This window comes from Zonotrichia leucophrys, chromosome 4A, assembly GCF_028769735.1.
Source record: "Zonotrichia leucophrys gambelii isolate GWCS_2022_RI chromosome 4A, RI_Zleu_2.0, whole genome shotgun sequence".
Classification (NCBI taxonomy): domain Eukaryota; kingdom Metazoa; phylum Chordata; class Aves; order Passeriformes; family Passerellidae; genus Zonotrichia; species Zonotrichia leucophrys.
Genome location: NC_088174.1, coordinates 13,351,229 through 13,373,148, shown reverse-complemented (window position 1 = coordinate 13,373,148; position 21,920 = coordinate 13,351,229). Strand labels below are relative to the sequence as shown.

General features: G+C 47.6%; 1 protein-coding gene across 1 annotated transcript in view; it reads left to right on the top strand.

Moving 5' to 3' along the window:
- The first annotated feature begins 1,051 nt into the window (after positions 1-1,051).
- The window catches only part of LOC135447617 (rho GTPase-activating protein 20-like), a 30,323-nt gene continuing 9,454 nt past the window's right edge, over positions 1,052-21,920 (top strand). The window contains exons 1-8 of the mRNA XM_064712621.1: positions 1,052-1,193; positions 15,151-15,233; positions 17,866-18,036; positions 18,524-18,673; positions 19,196-19,237; positions 19,961-20,045; positions 20,870-20,947; positions 21,120-21,186. Of these exons, the coding sequence (XP_064568691.1) occupies positions 15,154-15,233; positions 17,866-18,036; positions 18,524-18,673; positions 19,196-19,237; positions 19,961-20,045; positions 20,870-20,947; positions 21,120-21,186 (673 nt within the window). The 5' untranslated portion in view covers positions 1,052-1,193; positions 15,151-15,153. The remainder of the gene's footprint in view (positions 1,194-15,150; positions 15,234-17,865; positions 18,037-18,523; positions 18,674-19,195; positions 19,238-19,960; positions 20,046-20,869; positions 20,948-21,119; positions 21,187-21,920) is intronic.

The window sequence follows — 21,920 nt, the reverse complement described above, 5'->3', positions numbered from 1 at the left end:
ACAGTATCCTTCATATTTCTTCATAGTTTTTAAAAATCTTCTGACCTTCAAGACAGTCTGTGTGACTGAGATGTGCTTCACTCTCGTTTTCTAAAGGTTTCCATTTATTTAACACTTTAAGTAGTTGTTTGCAGGACTGAAACCTGTGACGTTAAAGAGATCAAAATAGCTTAACATGGATTAGAGCACATTTTTCTCATGTAATATATCCCTTTCAGCACATCTCCAGAGAGGGTTTTATAGCACAGATATTTCTCGAAGTGACAGAACTGTGAAAGTGTGTGCCCTTGGTATGTGTTTACCTTGGAATAGCCTCTCAAGAGGCTTCTTTCTCAACACAGACTTCTTCATTGACACAAAATTTCCCTGCAGTGTAGATAGAAAACTTTCTAAAGGAAACTTCCTACACAACAACAACTAAAACCCACAAATGGGTTTGGGGGTGGGACGAGGGGGCAGAAGGGGAATGCACTCAGGTCCCTATTGCTTTTCCTGCCTTCCCTGTGATAACTGGCGCTAGAAGCCGACATCGCAGACAGACCCCACTCTCGGCAGCCCCAGAAAGGAGCGCAGCAGGAGCTCGGGCCAGGCTCTGAGGGCTCTCACACCCCACTCTGCTCTCTCTGGTATGGCAAAAATCCCCACGAGAGGAGTTTGGAGAGTCCTAGAGTGGGAAACAGAGTGCTCAGGTGCGGTGGCGTGCAGGAAGAGCGGCCCTCCAGAACACACTGCCCGGCTGCCCGGGCTCCTGTCACTTCTTGGCTCTCCCACCGCGTTTGCCCAGAAAATCGATCCCGATTTTCCAAAGTAGCGTCACTTTCTGGGTCGCTCCTTCTCCGTCCCAGCTCCGGGCTGCTGACAGCGCCCGCCGGCAGCCGGGGCAGAGGCAGTCCCGGGGCGGCCTCAGAGCCCTTCCCGTGCCCGGAGGGGCTCCGGGGGCTCGGCTGTCCGGCCGGCGGGGGCGCGCTCGGGGCGGGGGCGCCGCAGCCCCGCCCGGCCCGGCCCGGCCCCTCCCGGCCCCGCTCCGCCCTACCCGCGCCCACTCGCCGCCGCTCCGGGACCGAGCGCTGGGGCCGCCGGCAGCCACGGCCAGCATCCACCGGGCACCGGCCATGGGCCGCGCCGAGCCCCGGCCGCGGGCATGACAGCGCAGCCGCGCCCCGAGCTGCGCCGCGGGCTCCGCGCGGAGCCAGGCGAGTACCGGGCGGGAGCGGGTCGGCACCGGGCGGGAGCGGGTCGGTACCGGGCGGGAGCGGGAGCGGCACCGGGAGGGAGCGGAGCGGATCGGCACCGCCGAGGGGCTGCGCTGCGGGTCCCGGCAGGGCTCGTTCAGCTCCCGGTGCCGGGGGCTCACCGGGAGGCGCTGGACGGGCGGGCGCGGTGCCGGTGGTCGGGACGGGACCCACGCGCGGCTCCGCAGCCCCGGTGCGTTCGCGGGGTCGCTGCTCCGTCCCGCCGCTGTTCGGGGGAGCTGTCGGAGCTCCGAGCCGTGCGCTCGTACCGGGACAGGCTCGGGAATTGCCATCGCTGCAATTGCACCGGCTGCGGCCGGACACGGTGCCCGGGCTGCACAGAACCGCAGCTGCCCTCGGTGATTTTCCAACTCAACAGAACAAGCAACAAAATATGGTGTTAAGCATAAGGTTAGCTTGAAATGATGGAAAATAAGAGGGAAAACTTTCCCAAAATGCCAGTTGGAAATTCTCAAATGAATCATCCAACACAAACAGTAGCAGAGTGGAACAATTTTCTTTGCAGGGAGTTTCCACTGGAATAAATAGCAAGTTCTGTTAAAAATATATAAAAATAAAAATTTGCAGCTAGTTGGAATACTTGTAATGTTTGCCAGGGGCTGGAATGTGCCCACGAAATCCTTGTGATCCAGAGTGATGGTTCATTGCAGCTTTTGCTGCCAGTTCTTAAGAGCCACTTGCAGGTTTTACTTATGAGCCTTACCTAAGACACAGGTGGCTGGATTTCCCTTTACCTTCTGATGGTCTTCCATATTTAGAACATTCCTTAACATTAATTTTCCTAAGCAGACCCCTGCCTATTGATACCTCTGTGTCACCTTGAGTCTTGCTGTGATGTGGTAGCTTCACATTATCTGCAGGTAATGGAAAATGAGGACCTTTAACAGAATGCTCTTTGTCTGAGCATGAACCCCTGTTTCTGCAGGAGCACGAAGCTCTGCATAGATTCTGCTCCCCAGATGGACAAAGCAGGACCAGGCACTGCACCTCAGTGTTCTGCTGATGCCTTCAAGGACCTGGTCATCACTTTGTCCAGCATGATTTTCAGCTCATTAAGCCAGTGGTACTTGATGGGTTATATACAAATGGGAATGTTCCTGTACACAACACTGCTGCCAATGCCTTGCTGAGTCCTGCCTCACACCCAGCTCCTGGGTAAACTTCCTGGGCCCCTGGACTGGTGCCTTCCAGTGAGCAGCTAAAGAGAAGTGAAGGATTAGTGTGTGAACCAGAGAGGGGTGTTCAGGAGGCTGTTTTGGTGAGCACAGACCTTTTAAAGCCACCCCCCAAGCCTGCAGCTGACCAGTTTTCTCCAAGATCTCACTGCCTGCACAGGCAATAGCTTGCTTGTAGCCCATCTATTTATCGCCCTCTAGTGAGGTCCTAAAAATTAACATAGATTCCTTCCATGAGGTAAATAAATATTAGAGAAGATAAAAGATTTACATTTTCCAAGAGGCAGTGGCTTCAGGGAATCCCTCTAAGCCTCATACCACACTTTGGATGGTTGCATAGGCTGATTTTGGGCATGGGTACAGAATGATAGTGTGTGTCTCCCCTGCAGTTTCTGGGGGCTCAGTGAAGGTCTTTGCAGCAAGCACTGGACAGAGTTCCTTTCTTTTGACCTGTCTTTAAGTGCTGGTGCACTTTAGGTTTTGGCTGAACCCACATGTAGATCACTTGATATGGCTCTGGCCTGGGTGATGGCTGCTGCTTCTTGGTGCTCCACCTTCCGTAATTACAATTCACCTGGGCTGGCCCCAGACTTGGGAAGTGGCCTTGCCTTTGCAGAGGAGCTAGCTCCAGGGGCTGGAACTCCTTTAGGTTGTAACCAGGGGATGTGATTCAATCACCTGTGTAGTCAGACTGGTTTTACTCCACAGGTATGGGAGAGATGAGGAATGCACTGTGAGTATGGTTTCTCTTAACCTGAAGATGTAGCGGATGCTTGTTCTTCATGACCAGTGATGAGGGATCTCAGATCCCCTCCTGCTTGCAATGCATAAGATTCTGATTTGTAGCTGTGATGCAGAGATCCTTGTGGATCCTTTCCTAGTCCCTCATGGACAGCATTACCTCAGCACACCATGCTCCATCTTCCTACCTGCCCCAGGCTCAGCATCCCTCTGTCATACCAGAACCCTCCAAAACACCCCCAGATTCCTTTATTTGTTCTGTTTAACTTCATCTATACACTACCCACTCCTCCACTCTCACCAGTGACACCATTCAGCTGTTGCTCCCAGCAGATCTGGATACAAACAGCTCTGAGAATGCCCACAGCAGCACTGGGCCCCTCAGGCTGTTCTCACCTGTGTCCTGCATCACCTGTGTGAGGTCACGCCTTTGTCACACTGCACCTGGCTCAAATGAGCAGCCTGTGGAGCACTGGCAGGGGATGCCCCACGGTGTCTGCCTGGAGCTGGCATGCAGGGGTCCCCCAGGGGCCCTGCTGAAGTGTGATGCTGTGGTGCACTGATGGTTTCTCAGGAAGTCAGGAAATCTGCCCTGGCAGCTCCCCACCCCTCTGTGTGCTGCTGAGAGGGACTGACATCTCCTCAAGGCAGTGCCAGCACTGGGGGTGCTGACATCTAACAGAGCAAACACAAATTCTCCTTAACAGCACCTTCTCCACTTCATCCAGGGGCTGGGAGTGTGGCAGTCACTGTGGTTTAAAACAAAGCTAAAAACCAATAAACCCCACTCCTTCTGTCTTCCATTCTCTGCATTTCCTCCTGAGATGCCTTAGAGCTGTGGCAAGAGGAGCTGGCACAGGGATGGGTGCTCAGAGCCCATGCACCAGGGATCAGCCCTTCTCTGCTTGTGCACAGTGCTGCTCTGCTCGTGTTCCCACAGAGCAAATGGCAGCACAGATAAGGACATGAAAGTTTCCAAAACCAGGCACCCATAGTTAGCCCCTTGGAAAACAGCTGGGGTGGAGCCCAGTTTGTGGCGTGTGAGAGAGAAACTGAAGCAAAACAGGATGTTTTTGTGATTTAAAACTTATTTTTCATAATTCCTATTTAAAGGCTCGGTTTGGTTTTGAAGTTGTCTGCTACATTTATTGGGAAATTTATAACCCAGAGAGTTTTGTGTGTGTATGATATGTGCATGCAGATGTGTATGTGCACATGTCCTTGTGTAGACATTGCCTGTGAAGAGGCTACTGCTCAACCTGAGGAAAATTTTCCTCCTTAAAATGAGTAAAACTAGTAGGTACTAACAGCTAAGTAATGGCAAATATAAATTCTATGTAGCTCTTCTGTAAATCTTGCTGGTTTTTTGCTCTGAACACCTCAATATTGGAAAGATTATGTCAAATTATAAAGTGTTTACCAAAGACCCATGAAAATATTCATGACTGGAGATATTAGTTTATGCATAAATATGTTAAGCCCAAGTAATGGGAAATGGGGCATAACAGGCAGATCAGGAAGCCTTTGGGGTCATCTGCACCCCACAGGATGTCCTGTATTTAGCCTAATTTCAGCTGATGCAGTTTTCACACTGTAGATACTAAGGCAGAAGTGAAAAAGAAATACTGTGAGAAATTAAAGCAGGGAATAATATATGAATAGAATAATTGTCTTTAAATTGAATGTTTCTTGGAGTTTTCCATTGTCTGCCCCTTCAGGCTGTACTGGGAATGGAGGCACAGAGAACAACATTTCCAAAAAGCCTCATGGCCACTCTGCAGGTGCTCCTGGGGGCAGGTGAACCTCTACACCTCTGACCCAACCCCAGCCTGTGCCCTTGCATGTGGCATGAGGGGTCATTACTCCGCTTTAGCCTCACTCTGCTTGCCAGGGGATGATAACCCACTCTCACCACCCCATCCCCTGCAGAACATTGAAATTTTATTACTGCCTTCCAGGGAACACCACTTTCTGCCTTTGTTGTTTCTTTTCCTTGGCTCATCTCTGAGTTTCTGCAGTGGCTTGCAGCAGTTGCTCCTGTGGAATAATTATAACAGCCTTGTGTAGGGAACTTTATGTGCATAGTAGTGATTCCAATGCTTGTATTTTTCCACCTCTCATGCCATCAAAGAATGGGACGTGCTCTTTAAGGCCACACAGCCTGACTTGCGTTGGTTCATAGCATTCTTTTCAGTAAAGGAATGTGCACATCTCTTTGCTAGCCTTGGCAAACTCTCCCATGGCCTCCAGGTTATTTGATCTTCCAGCTCCTCATCATCTCTGATCAGATTCTCTCCCTCCCTTTCTCAGCCCACTGGCAGCTCTTCAGGCTGTGTTTTCAAACCTCTCCTTTGCATCTTCTTTTTCACATGGGTTCAGCTGCTCCCTCCTGCCTTCCCTTTCTTGACCTTTCTCAGCTGCTGAGCAATGACTCTCTCTTGGCCTCTATCACTGCTCAACCCTTAATGCCTTCCTGCAGCTCCAAAAACTGGCAAAAAAGTGCAATTGTTTAAGCCAAAATCTACTTTCATTTGCCCAGCTCGTGTAACTTTAGACTCAGAGCTCCACTGAAATTCATGATTGGATCCTCACTTGAGGCTAGGATGTCTATTTTTCATTTCAATCAACTGCAGAATTCTGTGGAATTAAATCTTGCAATTCAGCACAAACCTATCCCAGGGTTTGAGAAGTAGTTTGACAGTAAATGCTACTATGAGTGTGCCCACACTGATGCTGACAGGCAGATGAGCAAGCAGCAGGAGGAAAATGCCTTTCATGGTGTGTGTGCTAGCAGAGATGCTGTTGATTAACCCATTTTTCAGGCAGCCAGCTCTGCAAGTGCCATTTCACAACCACCACCAGCTCTGCAGAATGCTAACGGGATGCTTATAAGGCATAAAGGGATTAATGCTCAGCTCTAATGAAATCCAGATGCACAGAGCTGCCTCTTCTCAAAGTCCTTTCTCTGGCCAAGCTGCAAATGAAATGATTTAATCATTGTAAATAGATGAGAAGCACCATCACTCATGGAGCAGCACTCATTGAGCTCACAGGCACTGCTGGCAGTGCTGCTGGAGGGGCTGTGTCACCCACTGTCTCCTGGCTGGGTCACCCACTGTCCCCTTGTCTGCAGGGACATCAGCCCTGGGGAACCTGGGATTTTCCTTGGGGTACACAATTCCTGCAGGTTTTCATTAGGGCTGTGTCACCCACTGTCCCTCTGCCTGCAGGGACATCAGCCCTGAGGGGAACCTGGGACCTTCCTTGGGGTGCACAATTCCTGCAGGTTTTCATCAGGGCTGGCTTGGAAGCAGCCTCCTTCCATCCCTGAGCCAGTGCAGGGCAGTTCTGAGGCTGGAGGGTCTCTGGTCACTCTCCCAGGGGTGCTGTGGCCACTGGCACCGTGGTGGGGCTGTGGGAGAGGTGAGGAGCTGAGCCAGTGTCATGTGGAGCTGCACTGTCTGCTCAGGAGACCTGGAGCATTTCTGCCTTGTAAACTGTTTGTGGTTTGCACTTTCTCTTCCTTGGGCAGTTTATATTTTCCTTGTCACACACCAGACCTGGGTAGTCTGCATTTCAAGCACGGGGAGTTAATCTGGCCCTAGCAGGGTCTGGACCACCATACTCATGCTCAGAAGCCCTGAATGGAAAGGCTGAAGTAATTCGGCAGCTGAGCAGACTCAGCTGTCTACGACTTTTTAATTTTTAATATGGCAGGAGGAGGGGTTTTGAACCAAGAGGCAGGGGGAAAAGGAGATATTTTAAAGGCACTGAGGAATGTGTTACATTTTTCTGTTCCTCTGGTTTGGCTGCTCTGCAAGTTTTTCATTTTGCCAAAGCTCAATTCAGTGGACTGTTTATTTGCATTTTTACAGAAAGAACATGATTCTTCATTTACTTTGGCCTCATTGATGAATTTTTATACTGTGAAACCCAGCAAGTTCCCTTCCAATGTTATGTATATACAACTTCACAACAGAAAGTCCTACCCCACAGTACCAACCTAAATTAAATGGTCCAAAAGGTTTTATAAAAGTGTGTTCCCTCTGATTTCCCATGTGAGCAGAATCTGTAGTCACCTTCTAACCACTGGTGTCATGCTCATCATCAGAGCGTGCCTCAGCTTAAGGCCAGACACCATATATGAGTGTAGAGGTTTTCTTCACAGCTATAGAGGCAAGAATTCCTTGTGAAATGTTCCTGGGGTGGATTTCAGCATTGGTTCAAAGGAAGGAAAGGAATGAGGAAAGAGTCCTGATATAAATTTTTTATCAAAACATGTAGGGATAATCTGTTGTGATGGGTTTCCACCATGGGAAGGAGCACTTCAGGAAAATCCCAGCAGGTGCCAGAGTTTGGTCTAATCCATTGTCAACACATATTTCAAATTTACTTGGCCCTGGACATCAGAAATGTGACAAAACTGTCTGGTCCTCCAAGAAAAGGTGAAGAAATTTTGCAAAAGAAGGTTTTACATTTCTCACTGCTTTCCTCTAGCAGCTGTTCATGTCTTGCTAAGCCAAATGCTTAAAATTCAGAAGTATTTCTGAATCAACATCAATATTTATTGATCTTTTCAATTTCCATCAATTAGTAATTTGCTGTGCTAGTGACAAAGAGACTTGCATTTGTGTTGTTCAAGGTTTTTCAAATTGATATTGATGCAAAAAATACTTTGAGTGTATCCTTTGGATGTTCAGGGCCTATTCCTGCTGCAGGTGATGACTAAGACTCATCCTCACCAGCAGTAATCATTTTTTGTGCAGTGTTTTTTGTTGTCCCAGAATACAGAAACACCCTTCTCTTGCTGAACCTTAAAATTTGCAGAGAAAAGACCTCCTGTGGATGCTCTCATCAGAGGCTGCCTGTAATTTTCAGAGATTCTGCCCACCAACACTATATCAGGGTTGATGTTTGGAAATAGCAGGATGTTTTTTTATTCTTGTATTATTCAATTTTCACCTCTCTGTCTGGTTGTGGGTCCTCAGTGAGGGAGCACAGAGCTGCAGGTGGGCACAGTGTGTTTTACAGAGGCACAGCTGATGGATGAGAGCTGAGGTTTCCCTTCCTGCTCAAAGTTTTGTGCCCCTTTTCAGGTGCTTGTCTTTTAGTGACATTTGAGAGTTTTGCTCTGTTTTGGGACCCTGAGCAGAGCCCTGTCATGGACTGAACATTTGTGCTGTTCTCCAGGCATGGGCACTGCTGGAGGAGGACCAGGCAAGGCTGTGCTCAGTACCAGAAACAGCCCCAAGCCATGACAACCTCCAAGTGTCCTTATTTGGGTTCCAGTGCCATTTAAGAATATCCCCATATTAAAACAATGACACCAGCTGCTCAGAAAGACCTGCTTCAGGCAGGACTGATGCTCTGTGTGGTGACAGTCCCCTCCATGCCCTGCAGGACATCCTCCCTCATTGCCATCCACTGCTGGCATTGCTGCAGACCCCGAGGAAGGCACAGGGAACCCATGGGAGCAGGGAAAAAATGTGGCATGGAACAGATTAGTGTGAATTAAGCTGATCCCCAGGCACCTCTCTTTCCACCTCCAAGTGGAAAACCCACTTGGCTCTTGGCAGACAAGAGCTGTTTCTCCCAGTCCTGCTTATATGGGAGACTTTAAAATAAACCAGCAGGGTTCCATTTCTTGGAAGGAAAAGGAAATATTTCAAAGTGTGTCCTTGCAAGCTGATTTACTGCCACGGGGCTGTGCATATTTTAAGAAATGTTTTGGTTTGTTTGGGGCTGTGTATTAGCAGTAAGGGAGAGGGAAGCAGTTAGTGAAACATGACAGGAAGATGAAGTTGTGTAAAATGGCTCAGATAAATATTTACACCCGAGTTTCTTAGCTCTGAGTTCACATCAAACCATGGTTCATACAGAGCATGTTTTTTGCTGGGCCTGCTCCATTTTGGAGCCTTCTCCCTTCTCCCTGTTGGGTGATGCTGGAAGGAAGCTGGTGAGCAATGCCTGCTCCTGAGCACTGTCATGGGTGCACTATCTCTGCTATATATCTGCTATATATGGCATCCTCACACAATCACAGAGTGGCTCAGGCAGGAAGGGGCCACACTGGTCCATCCTCCTGCTCAAGCAGAGTCATCCCAGAGCTCAATGCACAGGATTGTGAGCAGACAGTTCTGGAATATTTCCAGAGAGGAGACTCCACACTGTCCCTGGGCAAGCTGTTCCAGTGAGCACAGAGCCTGCACAGTAAAGTTCTTCCTCATGTTCACATGGAACTGCCTGTCTTCCAATTCCTGCCCATTGCCTCCTGTCCTGCTCAGCACCACTGAGCAGAGCCTGGCTCCAGCCCTGACACCTCCCTTCAGACACTGATGGACATTGATGAGGTCATCTCTCAGCTCTCTGTTCTCAGGGCTGAGCAGCCCAGCTCCCTCAGCCAGTCCTGGTAAATGGGATGATCCAATCTTCCCCTGGCTGAGAATGGTGCAAAGAGAGGGAAAACAGTGCAGAAAACAAATCACAGACCTGGCTTTTGTTTTGCTCCTAGAACTCCAATCACTCACCTTTAGGAGACACTTGGAGGAGAAGTGGAGGGTTTTAATGTTATTCTGAGCTGGGCAGGAGGCTGAGAAGAAAAGACCTCTCTTCCAAGGAGCTGATGGCATGCTGTAGGAGGGAGTGCAGCTTTTCAGGGCACTGTCAGCCAAGACCAGGCTGGCAGAGTGGCACAGCACCCTGGAGAGGCTGGGGGCAGACACTCAGACCCTGCCCTGCCTCCCAGAGGGTGCCCGGGGATGGGTTTCCCATTTGAAGCAAGGGGGAATGGATGGCTGCAAGACAAGAGCTGCTGGAGCCCCTGCTAAAACTGCTCCAGCTTGAGGGGTCACATTCAGACTGTGCAGTTTGCTGCTGGGTGGCAGATGAAGTCCTGGAGCAGGGTGAGGGAGACAGCAGCTGTGTGAGTGCACTTTTCCCTAAACTCAAGTGTAAATGCACATATAATGGCAAGCTCAGTTTTTTTTCACGTAACCTAATACCTGATTTCCTTTTATGCACTGAACAATTGTCTCTTCTGTTTCATTATCTCTCTCTAATGGCATTTTCTAACTGGAAGTGCAACAGCAGTGTGCTATGGGGACATGGCAGGGGCAGGGACAGCACAGGAGGCAGCAGTGCTCACATTATCTCATTAAGAGGCTTTCGAGGGCCTGCCTCTGCTAATGTAAACTCATTATTGGAGAGGACAGCAGCAGTTGTTTTCACATGGATGGATCCAAGTCCAAGTGATGAATTGTTTCTCTACTCTCAACTGGGTTCTTAAGTGTTTTTTAAATGTTGTCTGAGAGCTAAGTGGCCATGTGCTACATTCATACAGTAATGTTTGCCCTGGTCCAGCAGGCCACTGGATTGCCCTGTCCCACTGACAGTGTGCTCAGCTGATCAATAGCAGCGATCTGCTATCTGCTCTGACACCCCATGCTGATATCATGAGAATATTTGTAGGAAGATAGTGTTTCACAATATCCATGCAAGAATAAGAATAATGTTGATGTTGTGGGCTCTGAACAATCTGTGATGCTCCAAATAATCAAAGACATTGTGGCCCATGTTTTACTCTCTCTGACCATGTCTTTAGCAACACAAGCCTCCCTGACAGATAAGAATATCAGCATGAAATGGACGCTGAATCCATGATTATAAAAACTGGGGTGGCTTTTTTTGAAGAGTATATGATACCCTTTAATCATCTTTGCAGCTGGGAAGTGACTGTTTGTCTAACAAGGGAAGAGTGACACTGATAGCTTAATGCTCCACACAGGGTAACAGAACCTGGCAGCTAAGAGCAGTGGGAGCAGAAAATTTCCCTTGGAAGTGTGAGCTGGGTGCTGCAATCTTACCCTGAAACGCTGGGGTTGACGAAAGCAGTGTGGTTTCAAAGAAACAGCGTATCAGTGTTTCTGAAACAAATATTTCAATTTAAGTTTTACAGAAAAATAGCCCTGTTAAACTTTTTTTTTCATTTCTGAATGGCAACATAACCAAACTGCATCATTCCAGTGCCACAGGCATTGCAAACTTTGACCAGCTGTTGTCAGAAGGAAAACCCACCCTGTACCAAGCAGATGACATTATTTTTCAGTTCCATCCCACCTTAACTATTTGGAGAATAACATTCAAGTGCAGAGGTCAGCAGGGAGAAAAAAACCCAACCAGTGCTGCTGGCCAGCTGAGCCGATAGCAGAGACCATACATGGATCTGGAATGAAGGGCATCAGACTCACAGCCCCCCTGGTGCCAAGAAATACACAGCTAAAATCAGCAGCTCACAGATGAGTAATGCACAAACATGGCCCAGAGTGTTAGAAGTGTTCAGGCACTTCCAGAGTGTGTTGGGTAAATGAGTCTCTGTTTCCATGGCACCAAAACAGCTCAGGGATCACGCTATGGCCTTCGGCACTGCTGTGATTCCGTGCCCAGTGAATGGAGCAGAGCTGACCTCCAGGAACAGCCCAGCCTGGCTGCAGTGTGGAGGGGCACAGCGAACTCCCCTCTTCCTGCAGAAGCATTTCTGTGGGCAAGGGCTGCCCAAGGCTGCTGGCAGCCAGGTGAGTGTGCCGGGGAGCTGAGCCCGGCCAGATCTGCTCCAGCCCAGCCCTTGGGCAGGAGGGTCAGGGGCTCCAGCATCACACAGGGGACCTGTAATGCTGCTTCTGGGTAGTGAGATGGGAGGGGGTTTGTGCAAGAAAACCATAAAACTGTAGAGCTTAGAAATATGCTGGATTCAGAGTGCATTTACATGGCACTGTGAGAACACTCAAGGTGTTAGGAGGCTCTGCCCTGGTCCAGCAGTCTCTTAAGAAAATGTCACTTACATGGGCTGGCCCATGCACAATCAAATTGTTTAAAATGAGATACACAGCTAGGTTCTCCCATGCAGAGACAGAGTACACAAGCAACTGTTTTACTTTGTATGCCTGCTGAAACCAAAGACAGAACAATTTATTATTCCTCTATTAAATAAGATAAGAGTGTGTGATAAGAATGTGTGATAAGAATGTGCTTGGTGTGCCATTGAGAGTTAGATATTTTCTTGTAGGTAGAGGCTCAGTAGGAGCACGAAAACATAGGCCTGGATTATCACTACTGCTGCTTCTAGAATAGTTAGTAGGAAGAGAACTAGTAAGGTTAGGAGTGGCACTGCTGGTATTGTGGAGAACAAGGCTGTTGTGGCTGTAGAGATGAGCTGGATGAGAAGGTGGCCATGCAAATTAAGTGTGTTAACCCTGAAATTGTGCCAATTAGCTGTGTGTCAAATTCCCTCAGCCAGATGATTGTTTTAGAGTGGCCAAAATGATTTCTTACCTACAGTAAGGGGATTCCATAATGTCAGTGATGTCCTGCCAAAGGAGTGGGACTGGCTAGGATCAAAGAGACTTTGGCTGAGGTCTTGGAAAGCAATTTTTTTGTTTGCCTAGAGTCTGTTTGGGGTCAGGCAGCTGGACCTCTGGACAGCTGATGATCTCAGCATTTTTTTCCAGAGAGATCAAGTATGGGGAGTACCTTGTGTCCTGTAGCCGCAGCATTCCACTGGAGAGTCCCAGTGCTGTCTTTGTTGGACTTCCAGGGGTAGCCCAGTGCCTGCTGGAGGTGGTGCTGTAGAACCAGCACCTGTAGCGGCTGTAGAACCAGCAACCTGTAGGTCCTCAGACAAGGCTGCTTGGAAAGCATTGCTGCCACCATTCAGGAACACTGATCAGAAGAAGAAATCCACCAGAACTGACTCCCTGAAGTTTATTCTGGGATAAATGCCCTCCTACACTAAAAAATTCCATCATGTCTGTCCTTAGCACCACCTGTACCCCAGAAGAGAGTGGCTTTGGAGTGGCCAAAATGATTGCCTTGCCTACAGCCAGGTTTTGTGTGCCATGGGATTCTTTGGCACGGGAGATCCTATCAAGGGTTTATTACAATGCCTCTGAAGACCTTGCTGCAATCTGCAGTGCCCCTGGCACAGAGGTGCCTCAGCTCACCCTGTCCTCATCAGTGACCTCTGCAGTGGCAGCTGCTGGCATTTGTCCCCAGGCATCCACACTCATCCTCACTGCTCACCTTCAGATAATGCATGGCTGATGCTTTGCTGCATTATGTTTGTGGGAATGTTTTATCCTATTAAGGCACTTCCAGAAGCCAGATGTTCTGTTTTAGTAGGGGCTTCCTTTTTTAAAAACAAGCATTTGTGAGCTGATGTTATTTTTATTCGGTTCTCCTTGTGAAAGTTCCATAGACAGATTTTTGCTTGGCAATGTCACAGCAGGGTAAGAGGGATAAATTGCTGTCCATCTGCCTCTGTCTACATTTGTACATGTACCCAGGGAACCTGCTTAGGGAGCACTAAGGATACTCAAAGCTGAATATTTATCTATTAGGAAATTGATTTATGAAGTCTCACTTGCAGGCCTGCTCCAGCTTTGAGTTATGTAATCATACATTCTTTTTCGCAAGGTCATCTGTGCTTTGGAGGCCTCTATTGGACCTGATCAGGCACGGAGACAGGAGTCTGTGTTGTGGAAAGCTCTAGCCTGTAGGATTCCCAGGTCGTTGGCTGCAGAAGTCAAAAGGTGTCTTGTAAACCAAATGGGAGATGAGGAGGGTGTCCCTTCCCTGGCAGCTGGACTCCACTCCAGCCTCTGCCATGGATTCCCTTTCTGAACAGTTTTAAATCACTTCCACCAACTTTTATTTTCTCACACAAACCCCTGGAGACAGACTTGCAGCCATGCTGAGCTCTTGCAGCTCCAGGGAGGGTAACCAGAAGCAAACCTGCCCCAGCCAGCCTTCCAGTTTGCTCTGAAAAACCTGACACAACGTGGTGAACACCAGGCACACAAATTGGCTGAAATGGTTCTGTCCTTTGCATTTCCATCCCTGATATGAGATAAAACCTTCCCCTGGCATCAGAGGAATGCTAATGCAGTCATAAGGTGCTGAGCTGTAACAGCCTTGCATCCTCAGAGATGGGACCAGGGAGCTCCCGTGCAATGAGTGTTTCCACTGCTCAGCACAGACCTTGAAAAGTATACAGTTAACAAAAGCAACATCCTTTCCCCTTAGGAGCCCTCCCTCATCAACCAGCAATCATGGCTTCTTTAATTCCTAGAATTTTTCATATTTTGTAACATTCAGAAGTCAAAAGATCAGTAAGTCTCAACATGCTCTGAACTCCCTGGCACTTAAAGCTCTAACATAGGCAAATGCTGAAATTAGAAATGAGCCACGGGACAGATTTTCCCATGCTCACTAATCAAGAGTCACTGATGTAAGGATTTCTCTCCCAGGCTAAAATCTCTCATCTTTCTCCAGCACAAAATTTACTTAGCAAATAAAAGGGGACCTGTGACCTCTGTATATGTTGACTTGGATAGTTATAATTTCTGACTCTTGGGTCTCACCATTACAGTCACCCCAGTTGTGGGTTATACAAGACTTGGTGGCTGTGGCTGTTAAAAAAGACACAAATGTCTTGAGGTTAGGCTGCCTGCAGAGAGGCCTGGTAACAACCTGTTTGCTGAACTGGGAGTCATGGAAAATGAAAATAGAGAAAAATCTACCAAGGAACCTCATCCATTCCTCCAGCTGATGAAGAAGTACAACTTCCTAGAGCATTACATGCTCTTCATATCTTGGTCTGGTTCAGTTTTAAATTGTATTTCTGTACCTTTCCTTACTAAACTATTCCATGAGTGTTTGGAAGTTTTCATGAACTTCATACTTTAGGTTTTTTTTCTCTGTTTATTAATATAATTACTTGGAGATTTGGCTGTGAAAACATAAATGTGAGAGTTGACCAGTGTTTTAATGATCAGGAAGGGGAGGGAGGTGTGTGGCAGCACAGATCATGGCTCTCAGTGCTGAGGTTTCATGATTATTAGCTAGACAAGCAGAGAATTTGGAGAGTGCAATGAGCCAGTCTGCTCCCAAGATGGCCAGGCTAACTTGAATGTCTTTTTGTCTTGCAGAAGATGAAGCCCATCGTCCAGAGAAGACGATCTACCTCATCTGCCATTACTAAAGCTCTTGGAAAATCCAAGTCCCATTCCAGGTAGAAAAAATACCTTTCTGACTCCTGTTTCCATCTTTCTGCCTGCACAGACTGAAATCAAATTGGTTTTCAAATTCATTTAACCATGTAGAGGGGAATTGAGTCCTGTGGAAGGGGCAGGTGAGGGCAGGCAGGGGGGACAAGGCACCAGACAGACGTGGTGGGTTGCAGGACATGGTTGATGCAGATTTAGCACCCCTGAGGAGCATCCTGGGGTTCCACCTCAGAGTTTCCCTGTGTAGCTCACTCAGTGCCTCTCTGCAGCCCCTGCTCCATGTGGGCATTGCCAGTGGGAGGGACAGTCCTGAGAATTGCTTCTGCCTCAGCTACAGGTGCACCTGGGCAGGTGAAGGGGCTGGAGCTGCTTCTGGAGATAGAGACAGTGGTGGGAGGCGTGCCCAGGCCCTGAGAGCCCTGTGCAGGATGGCATCAGCTCAGGACATTTGTTGGAAGAGCTGCCAGACCCAGACCTGCTCCAGGTCAGCCTGTCCCTCTCAGGGAGCCGCAACTTTTCCTTCCTGCCGGCTCAGGCAGTGGGGAGCTGCCCCCATGCCTCCACCTCCATTGAGTGATGCTTTGTTCCTGCAGTGAGGCACCAGGAGTGCCAGCAGAGTCAGGGAGCCACATGCCAGACATGCACATTTTCTGCTGAAACACAGAGTGTTCCTACCCAGCCCTGAGCTGGGCACCCCAGCCCAGTGGGAGCCGAGTCCTCCTTGATCTCCTCCCCTCCTGCAGCACTGTGTCACTGCCAGGGACAGATAATGGGACACCACGGTCCTTTCTGCCTTGCTCTGATAGCACTCTTGTAAATAACATTTCCTGAGGGATTTGTTTACTTTGATTTTTTCTTTCTTTGTAAGAAAGAGAAGATAAAGCTGAACTGATTGATCTGGACCAGCCCTCCTGAAGAATATCCCTTTAGTATCCCACCATTGGTGGTGGATGCACAGTGCAGCCTGCTTCTCTGGAATGAGGGGGGAGTGTCAGTCTCACAGAACATTTAATATGAAGGGCAGGACTCATTTTCATTTGGTTGTCATTTGAAAAAGTTGTGTGACTTCTTTTTCCTTCGTCCCACCCCCTCTAAATTGCAGTAGGGAAAAAAAAAGTGAGGAAGAGAAACAAATTCTTGACTTTATTTGGATGGAGAACATCCTCATGAGGGAGGGAAGCTTTAAATGTTTCTTGTGATGAATTGCTATGGAGGGAGCTGGTCCAATGCCATCTTTGCTCAAGCCATGAAAGCATCAGTGAGATTTTTTTGCTATCCTGGCATTGTGTTTATAAAGCTGGGTAATCCTCCAGCTTTACGAAATCCATTGCTTGGGATTGTGAGATGCTGTGGCTCCCACTGCTCAGCTGATGGACATGGAGAGTTTTAATATCATATCTGAAGGTGATTAAGCTTCTCACTTACAGCCTCACAGCTGCATAAGTCAAGATTCACTTGGTGGTGGCTGTGGAGGAGGGAAGAGGGAATTTCTGTTTGCCAGAGTGCAGGTGTTCTGTGACTGGGGGAGGATTTTAGTAAAGCAGCTACTGGCTGGTTTTAACCTCATTCGTGTGAAATCAAGTGAGTTCAGTTATGAGGCCAGTGGAAAGTGAGTTAAGACCAACAACGTCAAAAATACTGCAATTACAGCTCGTGTGGGTTTTTATTTGTTTGTGTAGAGTGTCCTCAGACTAGAGGGTAGAGCAGCAGAGGGAGAGCAGAATTGCTGAGGGGTGAAGGGAAGGCAAGTATCCTTGCCTGCAAGCAAGATACACATTTTTGTCTATATGTACAGACAGGAGGATCTCTGTGAGGTTTTTTCTGTGTCAGTCTAAGACCATGTCTCAGAGTTTCACTATTTCACCAATTAAGTCAGGCTGAGGCACACAAACATAAAGTGTGAGCAGGAACTCTTGCATGTTCATGCAGCACAGAAATGGCTGTGGGAGCTGCTGTGCCAGCTGCCCTGAGCCCAGAGCGGTGCTGAGGAGATGCTCTGTGGGGTGCTGAGCTGCAGGCCAGGACACTGCCCTTGGCAGAGCTCTTCCAGCTGGGGACAGCACAGGGAGAGGCTCTGGTTCAATCTCCACGCTGCCCTGTTGACTGAAGTCAACGTGCAAGACCCCTCAGGGATTTTTGGAAATGGTGAGCACCTCTATGAATCTCAGTGGAAACAGCAAGCTGGATGGCTGCCAGGCAAGCCAGAATCAGATGTCTGGAATTAGATGAGTACATGCAGTTCATTTTCTTTTTGCTGCAACTCTTGTTCTGACAAATTGTTCAGTCTGGATGGAAAACATGCACAGAAAGGGCAGTGCCCCCACACCCAGCTGAGCCACGCCATGAGCCACGGGCTTTCCATGGTCAAGTCATAGCTCACACACTTGTGCAGGAAGTAAGTCTTTTACCTGAGTGAGAAATCACTCAAAAACTGCTATTTCAGCAACTTAATCTCACAAGATTGGGTGTGGGCTTTTAGGCAGTTTTCTGTCTGAGGCTGGTAAAGTTAATTGCGCCGAGGCAGGCCAGTGTGGGTCATAATAGAGCGCAATAGAAGGACAGAGCTCTCAGGCTCCTCCAAAACAGAAAAGGAAAGCTTCTGACAAAGTTTTGTGATTTTTTTTTTTACTCCTCCAGGGAAACTACTCTTTCCTCTTCCCACTCAGACAATGGGCTGCCAAGTGGGGTGTTCAGCAGCCCAGGCTCCACCTTCATCCTGGACGAGCGAGTGCAGCTAACCGTGGGCCTGCAGACCCAGGAAAGACATCTGATTTTGTTGAGTGATGTGCTGGTCATTGCCAAGTCCAAGTAAGAGGAATTTCCACTCCTTCCCTTTCCCCAGTAGGGGCTGTTGAAGCTAGGCTCAGCATGTGGTGGGATTTTTGGGCTGCAGAGCCAGGTGTTGGACTCAATGATCATGTGGGTACCTTCCAACTCATGAGATTTTATGAGGCTCTGATCTATTTGTGGAGCACATAGCAGCCTCTAAAACAATGTTTCTTTGGAAATGTGGATTTAAACGTGGTATTTCCCCTTCCACCTTCACAAATTCTTCTTGGAATTAATGTTTCACTCCATTTGTCTGAAGAAAAAGGTTGTCTAATCAGTTTTCCCCATTTCCCTATGAGGTTGCTTGAAGATACACCATGAGGGCAAGAGGCAGAAGGACAAAACTGATTTTCAGTCTGACTCCTTCTGTCACATATAAATTAAGAGCTCTTGAAAGGAGAATGATCAGACTCTGAAGGTCTAAATGTTATTCTCTGGCCTAAGGAATTCATAAATTCCATTGTAGATCCTCCTCCAGCCTGAAGCTAAAAAAGCAAGTGCATCTGAGTGAAGTGTGGACCGGCACCTGTCTCAGTGAAGTGACAGAGAAAAAGATGAGTCCTGAGAATTCATTTGTCATTGGCTGGCCCATCACCAACTACGTTGTCACCTTCAGGTACCTTATCAGACATCAGTGCTCCCTTTGCACCCCAGTAGCTATTCAGGTCTCCTGTGTCAAGTGAAACAATGACTGAGGCTAAAGGGCCCATTTCCTTTTCCATTTCCATACCCTGAAACCCGGGTAACCTGTGCTGGCAGCAATAGTTCTAGGAACAGCAGACTTTGGGAAGGAAATACTAGGAGAAAGAAAATAGCAGTTAAAGGTCGCTACAAAAATAATGAGGGCCCACAAGATGAGTTAACTCCAACTTCACAGAAAAGGATTTTCCCTTATCTGAACACTCACCAGTCTGACAGGAAACCTGGTCCAGTTTGTCGCTGGGATTTTTTTTGTTATTATTATTTTTGGTATTTGTTAAAATAGAACAGAAGAAGGAAAGGACTGTGCTTTTGTTCCAGGGCTTTGCAGGAAGCAACTTTGACTTACAGCCTTATATAAATGCAATTGGGTAGAGTTTCCAAAGGCTGTTACCCATTCAGCATTTGTCTGATGATCTGCCTCCCTTTTTGTCTTCAGCTCAGCTGATGTGAAGGAACGATGGCTGTCAGAGCTGCTGGGGTAAGTGACCCTCCTTTCATCCTCCTTCCATGTGGTTCCTCTACAGGCCTTAGAGAAATCTGCCCTTCAAATTGTGCTCTGATTTTCAGCATGTCAAGTGTCTAAGTGCTGATTGAAATACCGAGTTTTGAAATCTGAATATTGATGCCCCTAGGAGAGTGCAAAATTGGTGCTAACAGTTGGGAAAAAGGGGCCTCCATCAGAAGATGATGTTGATGGAGCATCCTTTTTCCTTTGGAGCTGGAGGTTGACTTTGCTAACACTTGTGGAACTGTCACAAGTGTTACTGATTCTTCAGATGTTTTTTGATTTCAACTAAAATTTTTATTACGTTGCATCTAGAGGCTACAGTTTTTTCTTTTATGTTTTATATGTTGCTTCCACTAACACTCAGACAAAAATGTTTATATAGAGACAAAGAGGGGGGAAAAATCTTCTGATTTGTGGAGAGCAGTAGTGATCCTGAGGGAACACTGGAAGGAATTATGCAGACACATCTACCTGCACTGAAGTACTGCATGGGGGGGACTTTTAGTCTTTGTGCTCCAAGTAGATAAAGAAGTCACTAAGAGCATGTGGCCTCACTATGAACATTACATTCATGTTTGTCATAATTAATCTGTATTTATTACAGTGCCAAGGAGGATGTCCCATCCAAATTTTAGGGTCCTTCTCAAATTTGGTTGGGAAATTACATCTCTTCCCCTTTTCTTTGACTTTCAGGCATATCAATGAGGTAAAACAAAATGAGTTTGTGAAGACTCTGACCCTTCAGATCGTTGTGCTGGATGATGACAACTGTTCTTCTGTAAGTAAAGCTAAGGACCTGCTTGTCAGATCAAGACTACACAGGGGTCTGTGGAGTAGGGGAGAGAATGCAGGGCTGTGCTGATATTCCAGCATCTGAGTATCTGCATCCTTCCCACTTGGAAGCCCACTTGGAGAGTTTTGGTTTGAGAAATGAGGAAGTAGCCAGGCCCTTATCAAACAGCACTTAATTTTTAAGATTATTCTTCCCCTCTGACTTTTCTCTTTTCCTTTTGCTTCAGTTCAAAATTCATGACAGTTTGTAGCTGAGTGCCACAGTCAATTCCTATTTCCAGTGCTATGAATTGAGGATATTGATCACAGAGTCACTGAATTGATTTACTGGAATGTGTCCCAGCCTAGCATACATTTCTTGGCTTCATGCCGAGCTTGGTGGGTCACATTTGCCTCCTGGGTGTTCTTCCCTCCCAGAGTGACCCCTGACACTCTGGTTGATGAGCATTGCCATGTTCCATGTTCACCCTTTTGAGTAACAGTGGCATTATAATCAGCCAAACACTGATGGGATCAAACACAGCATCTAAGCACCACCCACCTCCTGTGATTTCTGCTGGATGAAATCTTTGGATGGTATAATAGACCCATGACAGAAGAAGGAGTGGAGAATAGCTTTCACTTTGTATACCCATCATCCTTTCTGGTGTACTTCAAATTTGTACAGCTCATCCAACCATGAACATTTAGTAAAGACAGTCATTAGACACAGATGTGACATTTCCCCCAGATTTTGAAGCTATAAGAAACTGCAACCAAACTTCTCACCTTTGTCTTAGCTTCCTGTATTCTCTCTGTTTGCCTTTCTAGACTACTGCAGTCAAGGTGTCCAATGTGGAAACTGCAGAGAGTGTGATGAAGAAGACCCTTCTACAGCTTGGGCTCCCTGTAAGTGGCAGATTTTAGCTAAAGATGTTGGCAGCATCTGCTTCACAGGACAGAGTGGGTGTGGAAAAGTGTAGATTTGCTGTCTGCTGCTTTCTGAGTGGAGGGCAACATCATGGACCCTCACTCTGGCCCCTCTCAGCTAACATTTTTCTCTTTGTTCCTCACCCAACAGGGCAGGACCAGTGAACACCACCTGTGGGTGGTCTCAGGAAAAGATGAGCCTCCTTACCCTCTCATTGGTAAGAGCCCTCTGGCACCAGAGGAAAAAGTAATAAATTTTATTAGTGTATGTGGCAGAGAAACATCACAAACATTGCACTCTTCACTTAAAAAGCAAAAGCAGGGAGACTGTTCTTGATGTAAGATGTGATATCAAGTTGCTGTGAGATGTCACTTGGCTTTTATCATCTCAGCATCCACATTTAATCAAAGCATGGTGATATCTTTGAAAAACCTCACACTTACCTCCCTTTTCCAAGCAAACCTGTGCATTTCTGGGTGGTAGCCCATCATACTTTTCAGCAGATGCTCCAAATAAATGGGAGATCTTTAGGCTGGCCCAAGAAGTACCTTGTTTGCAGCAGGTGTGGTGCCGGGGTAGGACATGCCTCAAAGCCTAATTCAATCCCTCTGGCTGCTGGTATGAGCTTGCAGGGCTCCAGGTGTGGAGGCTGGTCATACTCTCCTGCTCAGCTGTGCAGGCATCTCCTCACAGGCAGAGCAGGAGGTCAGGGGCAGCCTCTGCCCACCTTCACTGTCTGTGGCAGAGGTGTCCACTGACCTCTGTCAGACAGAGCTTCTCCTGACACTTCCCAGGCCCTTTGCCTTTGGGCTCTGTCAGAACCAAACTAATTGCTGCAGTCAGGTGGGTATTCAGCAAGGGTGTTTTACATCTAGAGGAAAGCACTTTCACAACTGAAAGAAGCAATATTTTTCCATGGTCTATTGGTGACTTACAAGCCTCTAGTTAGGA